At 38.1% G+C, this 25,870-nt stretch overlaps 1 protein-coding gene across 2 annotated transcripts; it reads left to right on the plus strand.

The window, feature by feature from the left end:
- The first annotated feature begins 205 nt into the window (after positions 1-205).
- Positions 206-25,526, plus strand: SPAM1 (sperm adhesion molecule 1). 2 transcript variants are annotated; one of them, XM_043589390.1, is made up of 4 exons: positions 206-304; positions 10,591-11,747; positions 12,227-12,316; positions 24,920-25,526. In XM_043589390.1, exons 2-4 carry the CDS (start codon positions 10,791-10,793, stop codon positions 25,469-25,471), a joined length of 1,599 nt encoding a protein of 532 aa, XP_043445325.1. In that variant the 5' UTR covers positions 206-304; positions 10,591-10,790; the 3' UTR covers positions 25,472-25,526. The 2 variants fall into 2 exon arrangements, with proteins under 2 accessions (XP_043445325.1, XP_043445326.1); XM_043589391.1 differs by having other exon boundaries at positions 303-389.
- Positions 25,527-25,870: the final 344 nt, after the last annotated feature.

Below are 25,870 nucleotides of genomic sequence, written 5' to 3' on the forward strand. Positions count from 1 at the left end.
TTTGTTTTGTGTGTGTTTGTTTTTTTTTTTTTTTTAGCAGAAGAGTAGGTTTCATAAAGATCTTGTCACCATCCCCCAACCTCACACTTGGCCCATCCCCCAACCTCATAGTTGGTCACAACTCTTCAAAAATTCTGAAGCAGAATTTCTGATGCCGAAATTCTGTTTTCCCCATTCTCTCAGAATTCCATTTTTTCTTGTGCCGTCTTCCAGGAGGTGAGTCTCAGGGACACTCCCATCCCGTCATAAAGTAGCCAGATCCTTTGTTGCCAGTCACTCTGATTTCCTGTTTCCCTTGTCTCAGGTGAGAATCCTAGGGCACTTCTGCTCTCCTCTGTTCTCGGTGAAGAGACAAGTACAACTGCTGCCTGCTCTTCTCATTTTCAAGGGTAAATGTGCTCAGGTTTTTATGGACTAGTGTAGGGGGACAGAAAGAACTATAAATATTAATGAATCCTTATAATGGCATTACAAGGTTGACTTTGCAGCTAATTTTTCTTTTTGGATAGCACCTGTCACACATTTTGATATATGTGATGTACTAGATGTATTTGTTTATTTTCATAACAACAGCAGTAATGGTTATTAATGATTACTCGTATCTCGTAGATGTAGTAAACATGCTAACAGCCAAAAGAAATTTGATGCTGACTAATAATTTTGTTAATTAACTATTGCTTCTTTGAGTTTTGGGAACTGATCTTCCTCCTCTTCTGTGAAATGGAAGCAGAGCTAGCTGGTTTGGCCAAACGGATGCATAACCAGCAAACGTTGTAGAGATGTCTGAATTCTACGCTAATAATTGGTTTTGCTCTTCTTTGTTTTAAATGTCACTTATTCTTGTGTCACTTACTTATTCCACTCATCCAATTTAAACCGTCCGGATAAATGACATTTGACAAGGTAGAAAAATATTTCCATTGGGCTGAGGGAAGAGTTTGAAGGCTGAGCTTGAATAGGTTGCTTTCCAAGTGGACTCTTCCACAAGATGCCAAGAAGCAGTCACAGGTGAATTCATGCAAGGCACAGTAACGGCCAGGGCCAGTTGATCTGCTGGTAGAGTCATGATCCGGGAGACTTTCTTATGCAGGTTCCCTCGCAGAACGTGCTGGGTGCTGATGAATGCCATTGGTAAGGCACAGCCACATCATCAGATGTGGCTCCACTGTGGTATGAATTTGTTGAGTGTCTCACTTCCACCAATCAGAACAATTCCATAATGCTCACATATTTAGAGTAAAAAATATTTTTTTTTTTTTTTAGTTTCCTAGAGAAGCTTTCATGTTGAAAGGTCTATGAATCATTAAATAGACCTTGGACTTTGCCTCCTTTTGTCATGCTTTTCCCTGCCTTTCATATAGAAGAGGGTGGAGGCAAGGGATAATATTAATAATAACAGGAACAACTTACTTTTTTTTTTTTTTTTTTTTGGTATTTACTATGTGTCAGGTCTCAGGGAGGAACAAGAAATTGCCTTTACCCTGTTGGATTCTGTGCCTGGAGCCTATAAATTGAACTGACAAAAGACAGATTAACGGGAGAAAAACATACAAACTTTAGTTAATATTTTTACATGTACACGGGAGACTTCATGGTAGTTTAGTCATTTATAAACGTTTCTTTGAGGAGTCTTCAGACAGATCGGATTCTTTTCTGGTTGCTGAAGAGATTAAATTAATGAGATCGGAGAACTTGACCAAGGCCACTTAATAAGAAAGGGCCTGTTCTTGGTATTCAAAACCCAAGTGTGTCAGACTCCAAAGCTTTTGCTATCAGAGTGGCTTGATCCATTCCACAGTAAAAAATACATTTTCTACTGAGACCCAGTGTATACATATGTAAGTATATAACTGATGGAAAACGGTTCATAAAATAATATCCTTTTACATGTGATGATGGTATTCTGGTGATTCCTGTTCTGACCTGCCCTATTCTATCCTACCCCAGTCATTCCACTCTAGTCTGTTTCACTTATTTATTTATTTATTTTTAGAAAAGTGATCATTACAACCAGTTAAATCAGTTTTATGGCCCACTAATAGTCTGTGGCCTGCACTTTGGGAAAAACATGTGAGGAATAGGCTTACCCAACATCACTTTCTTGGATAATCATGTTCACAACTACTCTCCTAAAACGCACAGGGCTGCTTAGGTGATGTTTTAGCCTTTGTTCTGCCGTGCATTTTTGTAATTATGCTTTGGCCACAGGTGGCCTCAGTGTGGAGGCGTTATCTGAGCTTCCCTATTTCCTTGAACTAGAAGCATGTGATCTCCGCTGAGGCCAAGTGGCAGCAGCCTCCCAACCTATAGATGAAGATAAGGGGCTGATATCATTGTAAGGACAACTTTCACTGAGTTTCTAAAATTTGAAGTAAATTTTGCTGCTATGACTCTTCCTCTTACATTCTGTCATTTTTTACATTCTTTCGAGGAGAGGTAGAGTCCTGTTACACCCCCAAACTTCTCCGTATCATCTAAAAATTTCAATATCCACAATAAACATTTCTTTGGCATTCTAGGACTAGGAATTCACAATCCCTAAATTTTTCTAGCGATACTCCTAACCTAATTATATATACTGGCTTTTCTGGTTGCTATAAGTCAAAAACAACTGTCTCCACACCTGACTACAGCTGTGTTTCTTATAGTTTGGGGTAAATGCCAATGAACCATAATAAGCAAAATTTCATAACATAGGTAGTCCAGCAGAAATAATATGCAAGTCTAGATTTTACAAGCTTCTTGTAAAAAGTACTTCATAGGGAGTGAGATTGATCTAGGTATTACCAGTATATCTTTCAAGAGTTAATACCTAAAGATTGAATAATGTGAATCTTCCAGCTCTTGCATAATAGAGCTAAAAGTGGAAACAACGTCTCAGTCCTTTTTCTGGATCTGGGCTCCTTAACCCCTAAGCTGTGGGTGTCACTGGCCTTCTGGTCCCATTGGCAGACGAAAGACTCTGTTAAGATAGAAAGAAAAAAGTTAAAAGTGAATGTATGAATTAAAAAAATTTTTTAATGTTTTTATTAGGAGCCTGCTATCTCACTAGGTGCCAAATATCTTAAATTGATAAGAAGAAAAATAACTGTCATATTGTCTTCTGAAACTGAGCTCGTATCTTGTTCCTTTTTTTAAAAAGAATTTTAATGTTTATTTACTTTTGAGAGAGTGAGAGACAGAGCGTGAGCAGGGGAGGAACAGAGAGAGAGGGAGACACAGAACCAGAAGCAGGCAACAGGCTCTGAGCTGTCCGCACAGCTGTCAGCTGTGTGTATTAGACTATAGCGCTCACTTCGGCAGCACGTATATACTAAATCGTATTAGACCATAGTGGCCACTTGGTTCTTTGATATAATCCCATGTGTAGATTTAGTAACTATAACTTTGACAATTCAGAGAAATAAAACCCAAAAGTCATTTGACTGGTCCAGGAAGAGAAACATTGGTTACTCACCAAATGTGAACTCATAGCTCACGTTACAGCTAGGATACCTTTGTGAACTTCATTGTGCGAGTCACCAGTAATCACAGAGGTACTTGGTACTCCCAAACTTTGACTTGATTGGTACTAAGGCCTTTTGCCTATTTTGCTAGGCAGCCGAGATGCTGCAATTACAGGGAACTAGGGCTGGTCCCAGGTTTATGATGGTGGGATATTGGGTTGATGGCATGTCAGGCATTACCAAGCTCAGTCTGGGGCTTGGCAAGTGGCATTGCGGAGAGGATCTCCAGCGAAGCTATTGTGTTTTTAACTAGCCTCTAGAATTTAGAGACTCTTGAAGACTTTATTCAATTATTCCAGTACTTAATTTCAGTCATATCTGGGTGTGTCAGTGCCTCATGCTTGGCTATAGAAGACATAATTGTCTTCTGAGTAATGTTTGAACTCTGTGGCTTCTGGATGCTATGCTTCATTTTTTGTTTGAACATTTTCATTTTAAAGTGGTACCATAAGCCATCATTTTGAATTTACTGAAATTCCAAGTACGTTGAGTTCATTTACTTAATTAAATGATTAACTCATCAAGCATGCATAGTAGTGGGGACTGACAAAAATTCTCTATTGACTATGATAATCATGCTCATTGAACTCTCTTTTTGACTAAGTCTCAAACGCTGCTGAGTTTCTGCATCCTTCCCTGTAGAATCTACTTCTAGTAAGAATCCTGTTAAGTCAGTTTAGCAAGAATTCCCATCCTTCACATCTGGTCACCTGGGATATCTGAATAGGTCTCCTAGCTTCTACTATCCTCCAGGTGATGCCTGATCACCCTGGTCTGCCTTTAGCAAGAATCCTGTTAGGTCAGGGGCGCCTGGGTGGCGCAGTGGGTTAAGCGTCCGACTTCAGCCAGGTCACGATCTCGTGGTCCGTGAGTTCGAGCCCCGCGTCAGGCTCTGGGCTGATGGCTCAGAGCCTGGAGCCTGTTTCCGATTCTGTGTCTCCCTCTCTCTCTGCCCCTCCCCCGTTCATGCTCTGTCTCTCTCTGTCCCAAAAATAAATTAAAAACGTTGAAAAAAAAATTAAAAAAAAAAAAAAAAAGAATCCTGTTAGGTCAGTTTAGCCAAAATCTTCCCTTACCCCAGATGTTCCTTCAGTAATTTTCCATCCACCGCTCCCTCCCCCCTCCCCATTTTGCTCCATGGCTGTAAAGTCCCACTTTTTCTTGTTGTATTTGGAATTGAGTCCAGTTCGATACTGAGGTCTCTTTCTCTTACTGCTCTGGTATTTTCTTTGCTGGCTTTGTAAATTCTGGATGATACATTTTGATTTTTGTTTGAACATCTTCATTTTAAAGTGTCCCCGTTGGCTGTAATTTTGAGTTTATTGAAATTCAGAGTATATCAAATTTATTTATTTAATTAACGAACTCATGTATGTATCTATTGAGTATCAATTAAGTGGCTTGGAAATTTGAACAACAACCTAATCTTACAATTAAGGGTACATTGTGTACATTCTTTCATAAGGTCTCTGGGGTCTACAAAGATATTTTGGACACAGAATGTCATTATAGGTCCATTCATGTTCTTTCCAAAGGAATTTTCTTCTTAGAATAAGATGAATTACTTTCTTACTTTCAATTAAACACTTTTGGTATTAAGCTATCTTGCATCTTCAAAGCTGAAATATTAATATCTTTTATAACATATCAATATAACTTGCTTAAGGCTTCAACATTTAGAATTCATGTTTAATCATGCTGTGGTTTTCTGGCTTCTGAGATGTATTACTTTCTAATTATATCATGGCTCAACAGGACAAACTTTTAACACATAAAATGAACATGTATAAATTATATCTCTATGTTTTACTATATCAATTAAATAAAATTTGATTTGGGGAACTGCTTTTGAGAGATTTTGTTATTTATTTGGCTCTCTTTTTTACTCTTCTCTCCTCTCCCTTCCTACCCTCGGGAAAGGAGCAGGCTTCAGGAAACTAGTGTTTTCCTATAAGTAACAAGTGTCAAACATGGCTTTCTCTATCACTTTGAAAACATTAATTCTAATTCATTTTAATTTTGTAAGGAGAAATTACTTTTCCAGTAGATGCAGTACTTCCTTGAAACCAGTTCATTCTTCATCTATACTAGACTATGGGAAATCTTTCATTAATTCAAACAAATGCTTAACAGTCAAAACAATTGCAATTAGGACTTGTTTTACCATTGGGTTCTTAAACTCATTTCAAATGTTAATAAAAAATTTATGGCATTTTTACATAAATTTTCCATCCTTACCAATCCTTTTTGTTGCTATAAGGCACTTGAATTTTCTGGGATTCAACACACGCACGCAGGTCCTCCTCCCTCCATCACACAACATCTTAAAACATTAAGTCTTTCCTTTTTTAAAAAAATTTTTAATGTTTATTTATTTTTGGGAGAGAGAGAGAGAGAATGAGAGACAGAGCATGAGCAGGGGAGGAGCAGAGAGAGAGAGGGAGACACAGAATGTGAAGCAGGCTCCAGGCTCTGAGCTGTCAGCCTGGAGCCTGATGTGGGGCTTGAACTCATGAACAGTGAGATCATGACCTGAGCTGAAATCAGATGCTTAACCAACTGAGCCACCCAGGAGCCCCAAGTCTTTCTTTTTTAAAGGTTTATTTATTTTTGAGAGGAGACAGACAGATTATGAGTAGGGGAGAGACAGAGGGAGAGCGAGAGCCAGAATCCAAAGCAGGCTCCAGGATCTGAGTTGTCTGCATAGAGCCTGATGTGGGGCTTGAACCCATGAACCATAAGATCATGACCTGAGCTGAAGTCGGATGCTTAACAGACTGATACCCAGGTGCACTGAGATTAAGTCGTTCCTTAATTGACTGGGTGAAGAGTTCCTGTTCCTTACCCAACATGCTGAATACTGAAGAGTATTTAGGTTTTTCTGGAGCAATTTCTGACCTGCTGACATTTCAGAGGAAAATTTTAAAATTTTGCTTCAAAAATAAGTTGTCTGTTTTTCTTTCCACTGCATAGCCCTATAAAGTGTCTGTGAAAAAGAATTAGAAGTTTTGTAATGTGCCTGCTTTTAAAACTACGTCTTTAGTAGAGGTAGTTTGACACTTAGTGCTTAGTAGTGGATACATGGACTAAGAATGAGCAATTTCTGGGGCGCCTGGGCGGCCCAGTCAGTTAACCATCCGACTTCTAGCTCAGATCATGATCTCACAGTTCGTGGGTTCGGGTCCCATGTCGGGCTCTGTGCTGACAGCTCAGAGCCTGAAGCCTGCTTCGGATCCTCTGTCTCCTTCTCTCTGCCCCTCCCCTGCTTGCACTCTTTCTCTCTCTCAAAAAATAAATAAACATTAAAAAAATTTAAAAAGCTAAAAAAAGAATGATCAATTTCTTTTTCTTTGTTTTTTAGAAGATTTTATTGTCAAGTAATCTCTATACCCAATGTGATGCTCAAATTTACAACCCCAAGATCAAGTCATGTGTTCCACCAACTGAGCCAGGTAGGGGCCCCAAGAATGAGTAATTTCTTTAGCCTTGAGGAGCTCCAGACTGTGCAAAAATTATCTGTGGGAGACACTGACAAAGTTAAGACAAAAGTAGACGAAGGAACCAAAGGACAAGAATAATAATGATAATACTGAAAACACTAATACTAATACTAATAAAGGGAAAGGGGAAGAAGGAGTTGATTGAATGCCTCCAAAAATAGTATGAACTTCTCTTGTTTCATCAAGTGAATCATCATGTCTATTTCTGGCCAAGTTATTTATTAAACATAGCTTAGTAAGAAATTTCCTAGAAAAAAAAATCTTGCTTGAAGGCGCCTTTCTTTGCTGAAAGCATGAATAAATTTTTGCTGCAAGAGAAGAAAACTGCACATGGATTTGTCTGCTTGGGGGATGTTATGTTGGTCTCTTAAGTTTGCTCAGAACTCAGCTTAGATTAGTATAACTTGTAACTGGAGGTACAAGTCAGACTTTGAGTTTAAATTAGAGACCAAGTAGAACTTCAGAAATGATACACAGCCTATGAAATGTAATTAGTATACAAAGGCTCCAAAAAGAATAAATTTGGGGCTGGGAGCTAACTCGAAGTTTTGCTTTGTACTTTTCACGTTAAAGAATGATTTCCAAAGTATTTATGGAGGTAATTTAGATACGTTAAAGTTACCTTTAGCATCCTGAGGCTAGGGGCTATTTGATGAGTATTGTCACAATGCATGTGTCATGTTCAGTTGTTCTGGGGACAGTAGGGTAATGGGGAGTGAGGAGGTGCCATGGAAAGACATCTTAAACCGTGGGGCTCTCCATCTTTTCCCCTCCCTTCAGTTCTCATTTGCTTTCACCAAAGTTATAATCTTGGCTTTATCAGTATTTGTCCACATTTCTGACTTTTCACCTTTATATTTATAATAATAATTTATATTCAAAATCTATAATAATTTTAATAGTAAGAGAATTGTATCCAAATTCAGTTTTTGGGCTGTCTGAGTGGCTCAGTCAGTTAAATGTCCGGCTCTTGATCTCAGCTCAGGTCTTGGTCTCAGTGTCATGAGTTTGACCTGAGTTGGGCTTGTAGCCTACTAAAAAAAAATAAATAAGAATATCAGACAAGAGGTGTCCAAAGACAACCCTATGACTGACTTCTACATCTATTAGTTATGATTTTCTAGAAACAAAGCATTTGTTCTGGAAATAAAGCATTTGTTGTAGAAGAGCAGATCTTACAATTAAGCCAAGAAATGTAGCTGTTTTGTTTGATTTTTTCTGTCTGTGACTTTCTTCTCCTTACCTCAAAAATTCCAACTACTAAGTCCTTCAAAAAGTAAAACAAGAACCCTTTGAACAAGCATCCTAGCGAATAAACAGTAAGAAGGCGGATGGTTCTTTTTCTCTTTCCACTAAAGAGAAGCTGAGCTTCAAATCTGTTCTGGCAAGATTCTGGCATTAAATTTTTTTCTCTCCCAGTTTTTATTTGAAAAACCATATGGTAGTTGAATGAAAGAAAGTTAGAAGATCAAAAATATGTAGGGGCGCCTTGGTGGCTCAGTCGGTTAAGCGTCCAACTTTGGCTCAGGTCATGATATTATAGCTTGTGACTTGGAGCCTTGTGTCGGGGGCTCTCTCTCTCTCTCTCTCTCAAAAATAAACATTAAAAAATAAAAAAGAAATCCCATATTTATTTAAGCATCTCATCATTGGGGATTGAAGTTGCTTTTAATATTTTCTCATGTCACAAATGCCACAATACATAGTGGTTAATAATATACTGTAAGTGTCTGTATCTACCTACATAGTTTTCATTACAAAATAATTTTGGACTAATTCTCAGATAAAACATTCCTGGTTCAAAGGTTTAGCTAGCATGTGTTCCAGTGATAAAATTTCTTTACAGCAAGAATAAGAATTAATTAAATAGGATTTGGGGTGTAGTCAAATCTTGAGCTTTTAAATTTATTCTAAGACAAAATGATTTTTTAAAGGAATGTTAAAGACTTGCCAATGCTTTAGGAAGACATTAAAACCAACAGGCTTCTGGCCTGGACACTACTGAAGACAAGTTTGGTGGTTGGCCTATGAAAGGACTTCTGGGTAAATATTACTGTTAGGAATTAGGGGGATATCAAAGGCTTAGCAGGAGTGCTTTAATAGGGCAATTATTCAGACAATGAGCAAGTAGGACACTTGAGAAGCAATCTCACAAGTATAAATTGAGAACAAGCCTTATACATACTAGTGGAGAGATGCTAATTATCTGGAGTTAAGTCAGGTAAGATTTTTCTAGGGAGATGAGATTCCCGTGTTACGTCCCTACTAGATGCTCTAAATAAGAGATGTTTTCTGGATGCTAACCCAGGTCTTCTCCAGTTCTGTGCCCCTACGCTTTGTCCAGAGATGTATGAAGAAGAATTAAATTTGTTTCATAAAAAGATTTACATATTTTTGTACCTATACATAAATTGTGTGTGTGTGTACACAGATGTCTATGAATATGTACGTCTTTTATTTAACCTTTTACTCAATTTACTTTCTCTTGTACTAACACAATAATGCAGTTCCGTAGTTTCCATCTTCCTCTCCCTTTTTCTCTCCACAGAAGGAGGTCCTCCACTCCATGCCTACACCTTTTTATCTCCCCTTGTTCACATACACCTCGATCCCACCAAGCTGTCTCCCAACACCTGTGGAGACCCTTCTGCCACTCCACAGATTGATTTTCTGGGTGTTCCAAGTGATCTGACCTCAATACAACTGTGTTTGAGAGGAAATCCCAGTCCCCCTATTTCCCCACCATCTTAACTCCTCCTCTATTCAATTTACTTTGAGATATGATGGAGCACTATTCCAAATAACACTTAAATTTGTTCCTCAGTAGGAGATTTTGGTTAATTCAATAGTTTCAAGCACACTTTTGATCTATTACTTCTGGTAGAAGTGACTCTACCTGCCCCCCTTCAGGAAAAAAAAAAAAAAAAAAAGAAATCTCATGATTCAATGAAAGGTTGTTTTCAATTTTTTTTTAAAAATTTTTTTTTTCAACGTTTATTTATTTTGGGGGCAGAGAGAGACAGAGCATGAATGGGGGAGGGGCAGAGAGAGAGGGAGAGGAAACAGGCTCCAGGCTCTGAGCCATCAGCCCAGAGCCTGATGCGGGGCTCGAACTCACGGGCCGCGAGATCGTGACCTGGCTGAAGTCGGACGCTTAACCGACTGCGCCACCCAGGCGCCCCGGTTGTTTTCAATTTTTGACCTGCCACTATAAAGTGGTCTTTCAAGAAATAACAAACCCAAATGAGAAGTTCAACTGAAATTAATTTTTATTTAACAGGCTTTTGCTAAGACATTGCTTGACACAGCATTCTGCACAAGTGGGAAGGCAAAATAAAAACAGCCACATTCACTTCTCTGTAGGCTCAGTAATGATCAGGGAAGATGAGACGAATGTTAGCTATTACAGGATTTGTATCCTACAGAAGAGAAAGTAACTTTAGTGACTCAAACACAAGAGCCCTCCATCTTCAAAAATTGAATTAAACTCCTGCACTTAATGTTAAGAGCTTGGTAAAGTTTACAGTCTCTGATACAGAAACATCAGGTAACAATATATTCTATATTTTCTTTTTTTTTTTCAGTTATAGATGAAACAACTTGCAAAACGTTCTTGAAACATGAAGCAAGAAGAGTAATATTTAAAAGTAACATGATCATTATACGTCTTTATCTATCAATGTGGCTTCATTCCACTATCTCATTTCTGTGCTTATATCTTGCATGAAATATTGGATAAGCCAAAGTGCGTAGGAAGAAATTTTCATAGTCATTCATCTCTGCAATGGGAATGCTCATGTTCAAGCGTATCTTCTTTAGGAGCTTTGTGGAGTCCAGTGGAGCAACACAGGCAGTGTTTACCTTCCTTCTGATTCCGTGTTGCTTGACTCAGGATTTCACAGCACCCCCTTTAATCCCAAATATTTCTTTCCTCTGGGGCTGGAATGTCCCAACTGAACGTTGTGCTACACAGTTTAATGTGCAGCTAGATCTGAGCCTTTTCTCTATAACAGGAAGCCCCCTAAAAAGTGCCACTGGACAAGCCATTACATTATTTTATGCTGATAGACTTGGTTACTATCCTCACATAAGTGAAAAGACTGGCCAAAGTATACATGGAGGAATCCCTCAGTTGGGATCCCTACAAAAGCACTTGCACAAAGCCAAGAATGACATTTCCCATTACATAGAAACAGAAGGTGTGGGCTTGGCTGTCATTGACTGGGAAAACTGGAGGCCTATCTGGGCAAGAAACTGGAAACCTAAAGATATTTACAAGCGTCTGTCTATTGAATTGGTTCAGCATCAACATGTACAACTTAATGACACAGAAGCAGCCGAGAGAGCCAAAGTAGATTTTGAAAATGCAGGAAAGTGTTTCATGCTAAAGACTTTAAAATTGGGAAAATCCCTTCGGCCAAATTATTTATGGGGTTACTATCTTTTTCCTGATTGTTACAATCATAATATTAAAAACCCCAGTTACAATGGAAGTTGCCCTGATGTAGAATATAAAAGAAATGATGAGCTCAACTGGTTGTGGAATGAAAGCACGGCCCTTTTCCCATCCATTTATTTGAATAGCAAATTAAAATCTTCTCCAAATGCCTCTCTCTTTGTCCGTAATCGTGTTCAGGAAGCCATTCGGGTTTCTAAAGTATCCAGTGCTAAACAGCCACTTCCGGTTTTTGTCTATACCCGTCCAGTTTTTACTGACTTGGATTTAAAATATCTTTCTGAGGTGAGTAAATCAAGGTGTAAGGGCTATGAATCAGTGTTCACAAATGGCGTTTAGGGAATTCAGCATTATTTTTGAAGGGAGTGAAATTTGGCTTTAAATATCCTTTAGGAATATGCACACAGGTGGTAGTTCTGCATTATTATGTGAATGCAAAATAAGAATATATTTCATTTTAGTGTAATCATATAATATCTTAGCAACAATGAAAAAACTAGATAGCACAGACAATGTAGTAATTCAGTTCCCTTTCTTTTTATTTCATGGGTCTGCCCTTTTGTCAATAGAAGCAATTAAAATAATAACAGAAAAATCTATTTTTGTTATAGTAGGGCAGTGGTGGCATGAAAGATAGAAATAAATAGTGGGAAAATATTTAAATTATCGTTACTGAGTCAGAATTCTTAGCTTTGATGTTACTGTCCTATGCATAACATTTCTATTTTATTTCTATCTGTTAACTCTTTCTGTCACTTTGCCAGGGTGACCTTGTGAATACAATCGGTGAAACTGTTTCTCTGGGTGTCTCTGGAATGATAATATGGGGAAGTCTCAATTTCAGCCAAAATGTGGTAAGTTTAATTGATAGGAAATAGATGAAAACATTTCTACTTCTAATGTTCTTGAGAATCGTGGTAGTACTGAATAATGAAATCAGTACTATGCTTGGCACATAGTAATGGGTGCTCAACTAATACTGGTTGCATCAAACTATCCTTCATTTGTGTGGTTATGTTATATGGCAGAAAGCATTGTACCTGTTTTCCAGTGAGGAAACAGAAATTCAGTGAAATTTATTCAAGTTCTCTAGGCTATCTGCCTAGTAAGTAGCAAAAACAGGACTACAGTCTCAGTTTTCTGACATAGTGTGTTTTTCTGCATTGTACTGTGACATCTCTCTCCTCAAAAAAACCTATGAACTAGTCAATGAAAGAATAGTCAGTTCATTCATTCATTCATTCCAGTTTATTAGGCACTTACTTTACTTCCTCATTTAGTCATTCAATGGCAGTTTATTACAGGGGTCAGCAGATGATGACCATGGACCAACTCTGACCTAGTACTTGCTTTTGTACAGCTCAAGGGCCAAGAATGATTTTTACCTTTTTATTTTTATTATTTTTTTTCTGAAGACTATGCAAAGTTTAATAGAAAGAAAATGTTTCTATGCCCCGCAAAAAGAAAAGTGTGAAGATACAGGAAGCAAAATGTTTAAAAGCATAGGTGACTTAAATATATACATATATATATATATATAATATACATATATATTTTTTTAATGCTTATTTATTTCTGAGACAGAGAGAGACAGAGCATGAGTGGGGGAGGGGCAGAGAGAGAGGAAGACACAGAATCAGAAGCAGGCTCCAGGCTCCGAGCTGTCAGCACAGAGCCCGATGCAGGGCTCAAACTCACAAACCGTGAGATCATGACTTGAGCTGAAGTCGGTAGCTCAACTGACTGAGCCACCCAGGCGCCCTGAGGTGACTTAAATGTTTTTCTTTACACTCAACTATATTTTCCTTTTCTTATCATTTATTTTTTAAAATTTAAATCCAAGTTAGTTAACATATAGTGTAATAATGATTTTAGGAATAGAATTTAATGATTCATGTAACACTTTGTACTCATCTCAACAAGTGTCCTCCTTAATGTCTATTGCCCATTTAGCCCACCCCCCAACTCAACACCCCCTCCAGCAACCCTCAGTTTGTTCTTTGTATCGAAGTCTCTTATGGTTTGTTTCTCTGTTTTTATATTATTTTTGCTTCCCTTCCCTTATGTTAATCTGTTTTGTATCTTAAATTCCACATATGACTGAAATATGATACTTGTCTTTCTCTAACTTATTTCGCTTAGCATAATACACTCTCACTCCATCCACATTGTTGCAAATGGCAAGATTTCATTCTTTTTGATTGCCCAATAATATTCCATTGTATATATATATACACCACTCCTCTTTATCCATTCATTAGTTGATGGACATTTGGGCTCTTTCCATACTTTGGGCATTGTTGATAGTGGTGCTATAAACATTGGGGTGCATGTACCCCTTTGAAAGAGCACTCCTGTATCCTTTGGATAAATACCTAATAGTGAAATTGCTAGGTAAGAGAATAGTTCTATTTTTAATATTTTGAGGAACCTCCATACTGTTTTCCAGAGTTTTGCACCAGTTTGTATTCCCACCAGCATTGCAAAATAGTTCCTCTCTCTGCATTCTCCCCAACATCCGTTGTTGCCTGAGTTGTTCATTTTAGCCATTCTGACAGGTGTAAGGTGGTATCTCATTGTGGTTTTGATTTGTATTTCCCTGATGATGGGTGATGTTGAGCATTTTTTCATGTGTCTGTTAGCCATCTGGATGTCTTCTTTGGAAAATTGTCTATTCATGTCTTTTGCCCATTTATTCATTGGATTATCTGGTTTTGGATGTTGAGTTTGTAAGTTCCTTATAAATTTTGGATACTAACCCTTTGCCTGGTATGTCATTTGCAAATATCTTCTCCCATTCTGTCAGTTGCCTTTTCGTTTTGCTGATTGTTTCCTTCGCTGTGCAGAAGCTTTTTCTCTTGATGAGGTCCCAATAGTTCATTTTTTGCTTTTGTTTCTCTTGCCTCTGGAGACATGTCAAGTAAGAAGTTGCTGCGGCCAAGGTCAAAGAGGTTGTTGCCTGTTTTCTCCTCTAAGATTTTGATGGCTTCCTGTATTACATTTAGGTCTTTCATTAATCTTGAGTTTATTTTTGTGTATGGTGTAAGAAAGTGGTTCAGGTTCATTCTTCTGCATGTTGCTGTCCAGTTTTCCCAACACCATTTGCTAAAGAGACCCTTTTTTCCATTGGGTATTCTTTCTTGTTTTGTCAAAGATTAGTTGGCTATACAGTTGTTGGTCCATTTATGGGTTCTCTATTCTGTTCCATTGATATTTGTGTCTGTTCTTGTGCCATACCATACTGTCTGGATGATTACAGCTTTGTAATACATCTTTAAGTCCAGAATTGTGATACCTCCAGCTTAGTTTCCTTTTTCAGGATTGCTTTGGCTAATTCAGGGTCTTTTCTGGTTCCATACAAATTTTAGGATTGTTTGTTCTAGCTCTGTGAAGAATGCTGGTGTTATTTTGATAGGGATGGCATTGAATATGTAGATTGTTTTGGGTAGTATCAGCATTTTAACAATATTTGTTCTTCCAATCCATGAGCATGGAACGTTTTCCATTTTTGGTGTCTTCTTTGATTTCTTTCATAAGCTTTCTACAGTTTTAAGTGTATAGATTTTTCACCCCTTTGGTTAGGTTTGTTCCTAAGTATTTTTTGTTTTTTTGTGCAATTGTAAATGGTATTGATTCCTTGATTTCTCTTTCTGTTGCTTCATCATTGGTGTATAGAAATGCAACCTATTTCTGTACATTGATTTTATATCCTGCAACTTTGCTGAATTCATGTATCAGTTCTAGCAGTTTTTTGGTGGAATCTTTTGGGTTTTCCACATGCAATATCATGTCATCTGCAAAGAGTGAAAGTTGGACTTCCTCCTGGCCGATTTGGATGAATTTTATTTCTTTGTGTTATCTGATTGCTGAAGCTAGGACTTCCAACATTGTGTTGAATAACAGTGGTGAGAGTGGACATCCTTGTCATGTTCCTGACCTTAGGAGGAAAGCTCTCAGTTTTTCCCCATTGAGGATGATATTAGCGATGGGTCTTTCATATATGGCCTTTATGATCTTGAGGTATGATCCTTCTAGCCATACTTTCTTGAGGCTTTTTATCAAGAAAGGTTGCTATATTATGTCAAGTGCTTTTTAAGCATCTATTGAGAAGATCATGAGGTTCTTATCCTTTCTTTAATTAATGTGATGTATTGCATTGATTGATTTGTGGATATTGAACCAGCCCTGCATCCTAGGAATAAATCCCATTTGATTGTGGTGAGTAATTCTTTTAATGTATTGTTGGATCTGGTTTGCTAGTATATTGTTGAGAATTGTCAAATCCATGTTCATCCTGGAAATTGGTTTGTAGTTCCCCTTTTTAATGGGGTCTTTGTCTGGTTTTGGAATCAAGATAATGCTGGTCTCATAGAATGGGTCTGGAAGTTTTTCTTCCATTTCTATTTTTTGGAAAATCTTCAAAAGAATAGGTGTTAAATCTTCTTTAAATGTTTGGTACAATTCCCCTGGAAAGCCATCCAGCTCTGGACTCTTGTTTGTTGGGAGATTTAAAAAAATTTTTTTATACATTTATTTATTTTTGATAGAGAGAGACAAAGCACAAGTGGGGGAGGGGCAGAGAGAGAAGGAGACACAGAATCCGGAGCAGGCTCCAGGCTCTGAGCTGTCAGCACAGAGCCTGACACAGGGCTTGATCTCACAAACTGCGAGATCATCACCTGAGCTGAAGTCAGACGCTCAACCTACTGAGCCACCCAGGTGCCCCTGTTGGGAGATTTTTGATTACTGATTCAATTTCTTTACTGGCTATGGGTCAGCTCAAATTTTCTATCTATTCCCGTTTCAGTTTTGGTAGTTTATGTTTCTAGGAAATTGTCTGTTTCTCCCAGATTGCCTAATTTGTTGACATATAATTGCTCATAATATTTTTTTGTTATTGTTTGTATTTCTGCAGTGTTGGTTGTGATCTCTCCTCTTTCCTGTGTGATTTTATTTATTTGGGTCTTTTCCTTTTTCTTTTTGATCATACTGGCTAGTGGTTTATCAATTTTGTTGATTCTTTCAAAGAACCAACTCCTGGTTTCATTGATCTATTCTATTGTTGTGTTTAATTTTGTTTTTTGATATCATTGATTTCTGCTCTAATCTTTATTATTTCCCTTCTTCTGATGGTTTTGGGATTTATTTGCTGTTATTTTTCCAGCTCTTTTAGGTGTAAGATTAGTTTGTATATTTGAGACCTTTCTTCCTATTTTAGGAAGGCCTGGATTGCTATATACTTCCCTCTTATGACTGCCTTTGCTACATCCCAGAGGTTTTTGGCTGTCATGTTTTCATTTTCATTGGCTTCCATGTACTTTTAAATTTCCTCTTTAATTTCTTGGTTAACCCATTCATTCTTTAGTAGGATGTTCTTTAATCTTCAAGTATTCATGGTCTTTCCAAATTTTTTCCTGTGGTTGCTTTCGAGTTTCAAAGCATTGTGTTCTGAAAATATGCAAGGTATGATCTCAATCTTTTTGTACTTGTTGAGGGCTGATTTGTGACCCACTATGTGTCTATTCTGGAGAATGTTCCATGTGAACTCGAGATGAATGAGTATTTTGTTCTTTATTATGGAATGTCCTGAATATATCTGTTAAGTCCATCCAGTCCAGTGTGTCATTCAGAGTCATTCAGAGTTTCATTGTTGATTTTATGCTTAGATGATCTGTCTGTTGCTGTAAGTGGGATGTTGAAGGCCTCTACTATTATGGTATTATTATCAATGAGTTTCTTTATGTTTATGATTAATTGATTTACATATTTGGGTGCTTCCCATTGGGGGCATAAATATTTACAATTATTAGATCTTTTTGGTGAATAGACCCCTTAATTATGATAAAATACCCTTCTTCATCTCTTGTCAGTCTTTATTTTAAAACCTAGTTGGTCTCATAGAAGTATGGCTACTCCAGCTTTCTTTTGATGACCATTAGCATAATAGATGGTTCTCCATCCTCTTAGTTTCAATCTGCAGGTGTCTTTAGGTCTAAAATGAGTCTCTTGTAAGCAGCATATAGATGGGTCTTGTTTTCTTATCCATTCTAATACTCTGTGTCTTTTGATTGGACCGTTTAGTCCATTGACAGAGTGAGTACTGAAAGTCATTGTGTTGCCTGTTGAGTTGGTGTTTCTGGTGATGTTGTCTGGTCCTTTCTAGTCTTTGTTGATTTTGGTCTTTTTTGTTTTGTTTTGTCTTTTCTCCACGCAAAACATCCCCCTTAAAATTTCTTGCAGGGCTGGTTGAGTGATCATGAACACCTTTAGTTTTTGTTTGTCTGGGAAACTCTTTATCTCTCCTTCTGTTTTGAGTGATGGCTTTCCTGGATAAAGGATAAAGGAAATATTCTTGGCTGCATACTTTTCCAATTCAGCATGTTGAATATATCTTGACATTCCTTTCTGGATTGCAAGTTTCTGTGGATAGGTCTGATGCACACCTGATCTGTCTTCCCTTATAGGTTAAGGTGTTCCCCCCCCCCCCCACCGTGTTCATAATTCTTTCCTTGTCTGTGTATTTTGTGAATTTGACTGTGATATGCCTTGGTGATGGTCAGTTTTTGTTGAATCTAATGGGAGTTCTCTGTGCTTCTTGGATTTTGATGTCTGTGTTCTTCCCCAGATTAGGAAAGTTTTCTACTATAATTTATTCACATAAACCTTCTGCCCTTTTTTCTCTCTCTTTATCTTTTGCGATTCCTATGATTCAGATGTTATTCCTTTTTAATAATTCACTGAGTTCTCTAAGTTTTGTATCGTGATCTTTTGCCCTTGTTCCCCTCTTTTTTCCTACTTCTTTATTCTCCATAATTCTATCTTGTAAATCTATGATTCACTGCTCTGCTTAGTCCATCTTTGTTGTTGTGGCATCCATTTGAGATTGCATCTCGGTTATAGCATTTTTAATTTTGTCCCGACTAGATTTTATTTATCTCCACATAAGGGGAGTCTATGCTTTTTTTCAACCCTAGCTAGTATTATTATTATCATGGTTATAAATTCTAGTTCAGATATCTTGCTTATATCTGTGTTGATTAAGTCCCTGGCTCTCATTTCTTCCTTGTCTTTCTTGTGGGGTGAATTCCTTCATTTTGTCATTTTGGAGGAAGGAAAAAATAAAATTAAATTAAAATTAAATAATTAAAAACAAAACAAAAAATCAAATAAAGGAAACTAGATTCTGGGTGAGTTTTGGTCTGCTTATTGAAAAAAATTTGATAGAATAGAGAAAAAAGGGAAAGAAAAGGAAGAAAAGGCAAGAAAAAATTTAAAAATTAAAAAAATTATATAATAAAATAAAATGAAATAAAGAGAATGAAATGGAATAAAAAATTTTAAAATAAAAAATAAAGTAAAAAAATATTTTTCTCTTTTTGTCAAGTTCTGTGGCTCAAGTTATGCAATTTTTTGTATTAATCCTCAGATCAATTTCCTAGGTGTTCAAAATGGTTTGGTGCTGATCTGGCTGCATTTCAGGGACAAGACAGTCTCAGGGTCTCCATGCTGCTCCACCATCTATCCCCATTATTAATTAAAAAAATGTTTTTAATGTTTATTTTTTGATAGAGACAGAGTGCAAGCAGGAGAGGGGCAGAGAGAGAGGGAGACACAGAATCTGAAGCAGGCTCCAGACTCTGAGCTGTCTGCACAGAGCTCGACATAGGGCTTGAGCTCACAAACCATGAGATCATGACCTGGGCTGAAGTTGGATGCTCAATAGACTGAGCCACCTGAGTGCTCCCCCTGTCATTATTAATTTTTTAAATGTTTATTTTTGAGAGAGGGAGAGAGAGAGAGAGAGAGAGAGACAGAGCATGAATGGGAAGGGGCAGAGAGAGATGGAGACACAGAATTGAAACAGGCTCCAGGCTCTGTGCTGACAGCTCAGGACCCACAAACAGTGAGATCATGATCTAAGCTGAAGTTGGACACTTAACTGACTAAGCCACCCAGACACCCCTGATTTTTACCTTTTTAAATGGATGGGGGAAAAAAGCCCCAAAGGAACAGTATTTATAAGAGATGAAAATTATGCAAGATTTAAATTTTAGTGTGTTATCAGTAAAGTTTTATTAGAACGTAGTCATGCTCCTTAGTTTAGGTGTTATGGCTGCTTTTGCAGTGCCAATAAATAATTTAAGAGCTATGGCAGAGACTGTATCATTCAAAACGCCGAAATATTTATTGTCTGTCCCTTTACAGAATACTTTTGCTGACCCTTGGGTTATTGAACATCTCTTATGATTAATGCCAGATAATTGTTTAGGTGCTAAAAATATAGTAGAGAATGAAGCAAACTCCCTTCACCATGGAGTTGCATCCTCACAAGTGGATATACAACATAGAGAGGATACATCAGGTAGTGATAAACATAAAGAGCAATGAAGCAGTGTAGGCAGGATACAAAGAGATAAAATGGTGTTATGGGGCAGTCTGATGAGGTGCTGTTGGAGCAGAGATCTGATGGAAATCAGGGACCAAGTCTCTGGATGCCTGGGGGTGGTAAGTGCAATAACCTTCAGGCTGGAATGTGCTTGCCAAGGAAGACCCAGGAGGTCAGTGTGACTGGAGTGCAGTGAGCAAGGAAGACAGAGGTAAGAGGTGTGGTCGAGAGGCAGAGCGTTGGATATAGGGCTTCCTAGGCCACCATGGGGCTTTTACTGAGATGGAAGGCCACTAGAAGGTTTGAGCAGAAGAGTTGCAATCTCTGGCAAACATTTCTTAGCTGAGTTGAAGATTGATGGTAGCCGGGCAGGAGAGGGAAAAGGGAGAGCAGGTTGTTGATGGCGTGCACCACAGGTGCTGGCATGTGTTTTAAATATAACCTAACAGTAGAACAGAGAGGATTGACTGAGGGATCAGGTGACAAGGATAGATAAGAGAAGTGGTTAAGATGACTCCCACCCAGGCTTTTGGCTTGAAGGAGTTGCCTCTGAGATGGGAAAGACTTTAGTAAGAATGGTTTGGTGGGGGTTGGGCAGGGAGGAAAGAGCCGGGAGTGGCAAGAGGGTGCATAGGCAATTGGGAATTACTTTTTAGAAATATTGCCAAATTGTTCAAAACTCCTCTAAAGGAGAGGAAAAGGAAGTCTTATTTTCCACAGGTTATATTTAGTATCGTCTATTTTAGGTAAAATTCTGAGTAAAACTTGTTCCATTAGGAAAAACATGTCTATTTTTGTTCACTATAGATGAATTGTATTCATTTTCTCCTAATGCATTTCTTTAGTTCAAAAAGCCTTTAACTGTCATCACCTAATCCTTTTCCTGCTTCCTTTATTTTCAACTTCGTTTAATTCTCTGTAGCAGGTCTTTCTCCCCCACCTCTTCAATCCTCTTGAGTCAAAACAAGAGTAAAGCTGTCGTCTGGATACTGCTGAATTGGAGCTGAACTTTTTCTTCTCTAACAGATGTGGAAATACTAGCCATGTAGGTGCCAGGGAGAACATCCCATGAAGTTCACGGCCCAGGGTCTTCTAGGATCTACAGAGAAGAGACTTTATACAGCACTCTAAGACCAGAAGAGAACTTTTGATCTTTTGTCCTTCAGATAGACTCGTTATATTGTTACTTCATTTATAAAAGTACTCAATAGTAGTCACCTTTATGAGAATCTTTCAAGGTAATCTGAACCCTTCTACCTACGTGGTAGAACTCTGTTATCTCTGACTTGATCACCCATAAAGAGAAATAACATAAAATATAAGTTTGGAGAAAGGTATATGTCCCTTTTGCAAATAGTTCATGTCAGAAAATTATTTAAAAATTATAATTTCCCCGAATATATTGTAATTTTCAGTCACTGTTTCTGAAACCTTTAAACTCTTTTCTCAAGGATCTTATTAATTCTATGATGGAATCACTTATAAATTCTCCATACTACTTCCATTTTTTTTTTTTTAAGAACTGAGAACTCCACCCTTAATCCAATGAGGAATGAACCAGGCATTCCCCAATTATTAGTATGGTGTGACATACTATTTAATTGTCACCCCTGTTTTTTTTATTGCACTTTAATATTAGATTTACATTGTTCTACATGACTGTCAGATCATCTTCAGTTTTAGTCATACAGGGACAGTTCTTCAACTTAAATATGGTTATTTTTACCTAATGACACTGCCTTGAAATTATCCCCTGTGGACTTTGTTTTATGTATTTCTGCTACTTTCCCCAATTTATGATTATTTTGAATGATTCTGAATGTTAGCTCTATCATTACTTCCGCTTTTTTTCTATGCCATTTGTAATCAATAGAATCATGAATTACTTGTCTTATTTCCTCTGAGTCACTGGCAACTGGAGAAACTGGTAATTGCAGGTTTAATGACTAAAAGTGACTTAAAACGATTGTTATTCGATGTAAGCAAACTATTTCCTTCTATTCCATTTTGTTAGATCCAGTGGTGTGCCAGGCAGCTCCTACTGGTCCCAGCCCATGAGACCTGATTGTTAAATATTCAGAAATTTTGTGAACTGATTGTTAAACACAATCATTATTAAAAATTAAATTATAAAGACTTAGAATGAAGACTTTAATTACATTAAAAACAAAAGTAGCAAATACTCAAAATGTATCAGTTACGTACTTCACTTTATTATCATCCATCCTGTTGAGGTTATGTACATCTGTTGCATCTGTATAAGCAGAAAAGGTATGTACCAGTGTGCTTCTCCTCACCATACTTCCATTCTGTATGCTTGATTCCCAATTCTTCACTCAGTGATTTCAGGTTGATAGCTTAAAATTGGCCATGGTATATGTGTTTGCACCATGGATATTGACAAACTCTAAAAACCAGGTCCTATCTTTTAGAAAGCCAGTTTTAGATCCTTCCAAAGACTACATCTTGTGTGCGTGAATGATTCTCAAACCGTTCTCATCCTTCACTCCTCTTTTTTGCCCAGCTCTGGTCTCTGTGGTCACCCAGACCGTTTTCTGAACTCTGTAAATTCTCCTATATCTTGGCCCTGGGGATACAGTGTTGAAGAATTTTGACAAAGTGTCTGCAATCATGGAGCTTATATTAAAGTTGGAGGCATAGAAACCATACACAAACAAGAAAAATATTTGATGTGATAAGTACTATGCAGAGAATTAAAATAGATGTAAGTAGATAGGAAAGGTGTCTGAGTTTCAATTAAAGCTGCAGTCTGATTGACAAGATTAAGTGACCATGCTAAACATTAGAGGAAAGAGCACTCCGAGCAGGGGTGACAAGTGAGTGCAGTTTGAAACGAATGTGCCATGCTTATGAAACAACTAGTATGCCTAAGGCAGAGTGGGTAAGGGAGGGGCGCTCGAGAGGAAGGAAGGGTTACCTCACATCAGGCTGTATATAAATTGGAAGAAGTTGAATTTTATATTAAACACCATGCAAAACTAGGATTAAGAAGAGGTTTTCTATTGCTGCCATAATAGTGACAACACGCTTGGTTTAAACAAGAGAGAATTATTATGCTACAGTTCTATAGGTCAAAAGTCCAGCATGGATCTGAAGGGGCTAAAATCAAAATGTTCGTAGGGTTGCATTCCTTTCTAGGGGAGGAGCCTCACTTGCTCATTGGGGCTGTTGGTAGAATTCATTTCCTCATGGTTGCAGCAAGGAGATGTCTATTTCTGGCTGGCTATGGCTAAGGGTCATTTCCAGTTTCTAGAGGCCACTACATTCTTTAGCTCTTGACCCTGTCCTCTATCTGCAAAGCCAGCAATGCTGGGTTGAGTCTCCTTTACCTTGGAATTTGTTCTCTTTCTTCCATCTCATTTTTTTAATCCCCACTGGAAAATTTTCTACATTTTTAAGGACTCATTGATTAGATTGAGCCCATCCAGATAACTCGGGATAGTCTCTCCATCTTGAGGTCCATACTCTTTTTTTTCTTTTCCTTTTTTTAAAATTTTTTTTTAACGTTTATTTATTTTTGAGACAGAGCATGAACGGGGGAGGGTCAGAGAGAGGGAGACACAGAATCTGAAACAGGCTCCAGGCTCCGAGCCGTCAACACAGAGCCTGTCGCGGGACCCGAACTCATGGACCGCGAGATCATGACCTGAGCCGAAGTCGGCCGCCCAACCGACTGAGCCACCCATGCGCCCCTCTTTTTTTTCTTAATGTTTATTTTTGAGAGAGAGAGAGAAGGAGAGGAGAGAAGGAGAGAGAGTGAGCACATGAGCAGGGGAGGAACAAAGAAAGAGGGAGACAGAGGATCCAAAGTGGGCTCTGTGCTGACAACAGAGAGCTCACAAGGGGCTTGAACTCACAAACCGTGAGATCATGACCTAAGCCAAAGCTGGACACCTAACCTACTGAGCCACCCAGGTGCCCCTCAAGGTTCATACGCTTATCTGTGAGTCACATCTGTAATGTTCCCTTTGTCATGTATGGTAATAATCACAGTATCCAGGGCAATAGGGTATAGACATTCTTGGAAGACCCTATTCTTCCTACCATCTATGGCATCATCACAAGGAAGATAACGAGAAATAGATCAAATGGAAGCTGCCAAGATTCTTCGACTCGCCTTCTGACCTACCACCACCACTTCCTTTGGTCTGCTGGGGACTGGCATAGCCAGCTCACTCGATGAAACTGCGGATCATGAAAGAAAGTGACTCTCTTCTGTGTTTTTAAAAAGACAGTGTCCCAGTTTTAGAACGCACCAGTCTCGAGATGAATCATGTTCATTACTCATCACGCGTGCTCTGACAAATACGTATATTTGTAAAAGAGCTGTCATAATTCACCCGTAACATTTAATATAAAGTATACTCAGTTGAACCTGTTTAGTTGTTTTGAGTTAGCAGTTGAGAAACCTCTCTTTCTCATTCTGTTTAAACTTGTCCCACAAATATGAATCTTATTATATTTATTTATAATTTATTCAGGGCTAACCAATGACATACACTGGGCCTCATGCTAAGCACTTTTATATACATTGTATGTTTCCATCTTCACAACAACCATATGAGGTACCTGCTATAATTATCCTTATCTTACAAATGATGAAGCTGAAGCATAGCCAGGTTAATTGACTTGTTAATTGATAGGCAACTAAGACTTAGAAAGCTTGAGAGAGTCCCGAGGTCATACAGCTAGAAATTAATAGAACTGTGACCAGTCAGGGAAGAGGGGCCTCAGAGACCATTTTCTGACCACTTGCTCTGCCATCCTGCCCCATTAGTTTCTGAATTATTGAAGAAGTCCAAGGCTAGGTTAAAGTTAAGGTTCGACCGGTCAGTTATTCAGCGACATGAAATGGCACGTGAAACTTACCTATAAACGTACAAAAACAGTTGGCATAAGCTCGCTCGAGAGGGTAAAAAAGATAAACTATTTCCTACCTCTTGCTGGGTCTTGTTTTATCATGTTTCCTTAGAAACCACTTACACAGTGAATTAATCCACGTCTGAGCTAACTTGTCCCTTGATATTCTAACCTTCTTATAATTTTACAGCAATCTTGCACAGAGCTTGACAGTTACATGAAGAATACGTTGAATCCTTACTTAATCAATGTCACCCTAGCAGCCAAAATGTGTAACCAAGTGCTTTGCCAGGAGCGAGGAGTGTGTGCAAGGAAAAATTGGAATTCAAGCGACTATCTTCACCTGAACCCAGTCAGTTTTACTATTCAACTTGAGAAAAGTGGAAACTACACAGTACATGGGAAACCCACACTTGAAGACCTGCAGGAATTTTCCAACAAATTTTATTGCCTTTGTTATGCCAATGTCAACTGTAAGGAGAGAGCTGATATGGCCAAGATTCATACCGTTAAAGTATGTATGGCGGAAGATATCTGTATAGATGCATTTCTAAATGCAGAACCCAGCGATTACCATTCTAGGTGGAAGAAACATGACACTCTCGGCAATATCTTATCCTCCATCCTACCTTCCACAGCATCTCCGTGTGTTCCTGGTCAAGATCTCAGTAGGTGCCGCAAAGCCAGATTTCTAGCTAGACAAACTAGAGCCGACTCCAAAACCACCCAAGTGGGCTATTAGATTGTATACATTCAAAACAGAACAAAACAAAAATAAACAACCTCTTCAAGTACAAGTTCAGTGCTTATTAAATTTTCTATCTACATACATTGTTTTAATATATTTCACATTTGTATACATATATATTTTAATTTTTTAATATTATTCATTTTTGAGAGAGAGATGGTGAGAGGCAGAGAGAGAGGGAGACACAGAATCCAAAGCAGGCTCCAGGCTCTGAGCTGGCAGCACAGAGCCTGGTGCAGGGCTTGAACCCACAAACTGTGAGATCATGACCTGAGCTAAAGTCAGATGCTTAACCAACTGAGCCACACAGATGCCCCTCACATTTTTATATTTAGTAGTTTAGCTAGCTTAGATTATTTTTTTGGGCAAGTGATAATGCCTATATACTGGAAA

This window comes from Prionailurus bengalensis, chromosome A2 (genome assembly GCF_016509475.1).
Source record: "Prionailurus bengalensis isolate Pbe53 chromosome A2, Fcat_Pben_1.1_paternal_pri, whole genome shotgun sequence".
NCBI lineage: Eukaryota > Metazoa > Chordata > Mammalia > Carnivora > Felidae > Prionailurus > Prionailurus bengalensis.

Coding starts and splice junctions, on each gene's coding strand:
- SPAM1 (XM_043589390.1), top strand. CDS start 10,791: ATGGGAATGCTCATGTTCAAGCGTATCTTCTTTAGGAGCTTTGTGGAG. Junction 11,748..12,226: donor ATTTAAAATATCTTTCTGAG/GTGAGTAAATCA, acceptor TCACTTTGCCAG/GGTGACCTTGTGAATACAAT. Junction 12,317..24,919: donor TCAATTTCAGCCAAAATGTG/GTAAGTTTAATT, acceptor ATAATTTTACAG/CAATCTTGCACAGAGCTTGA.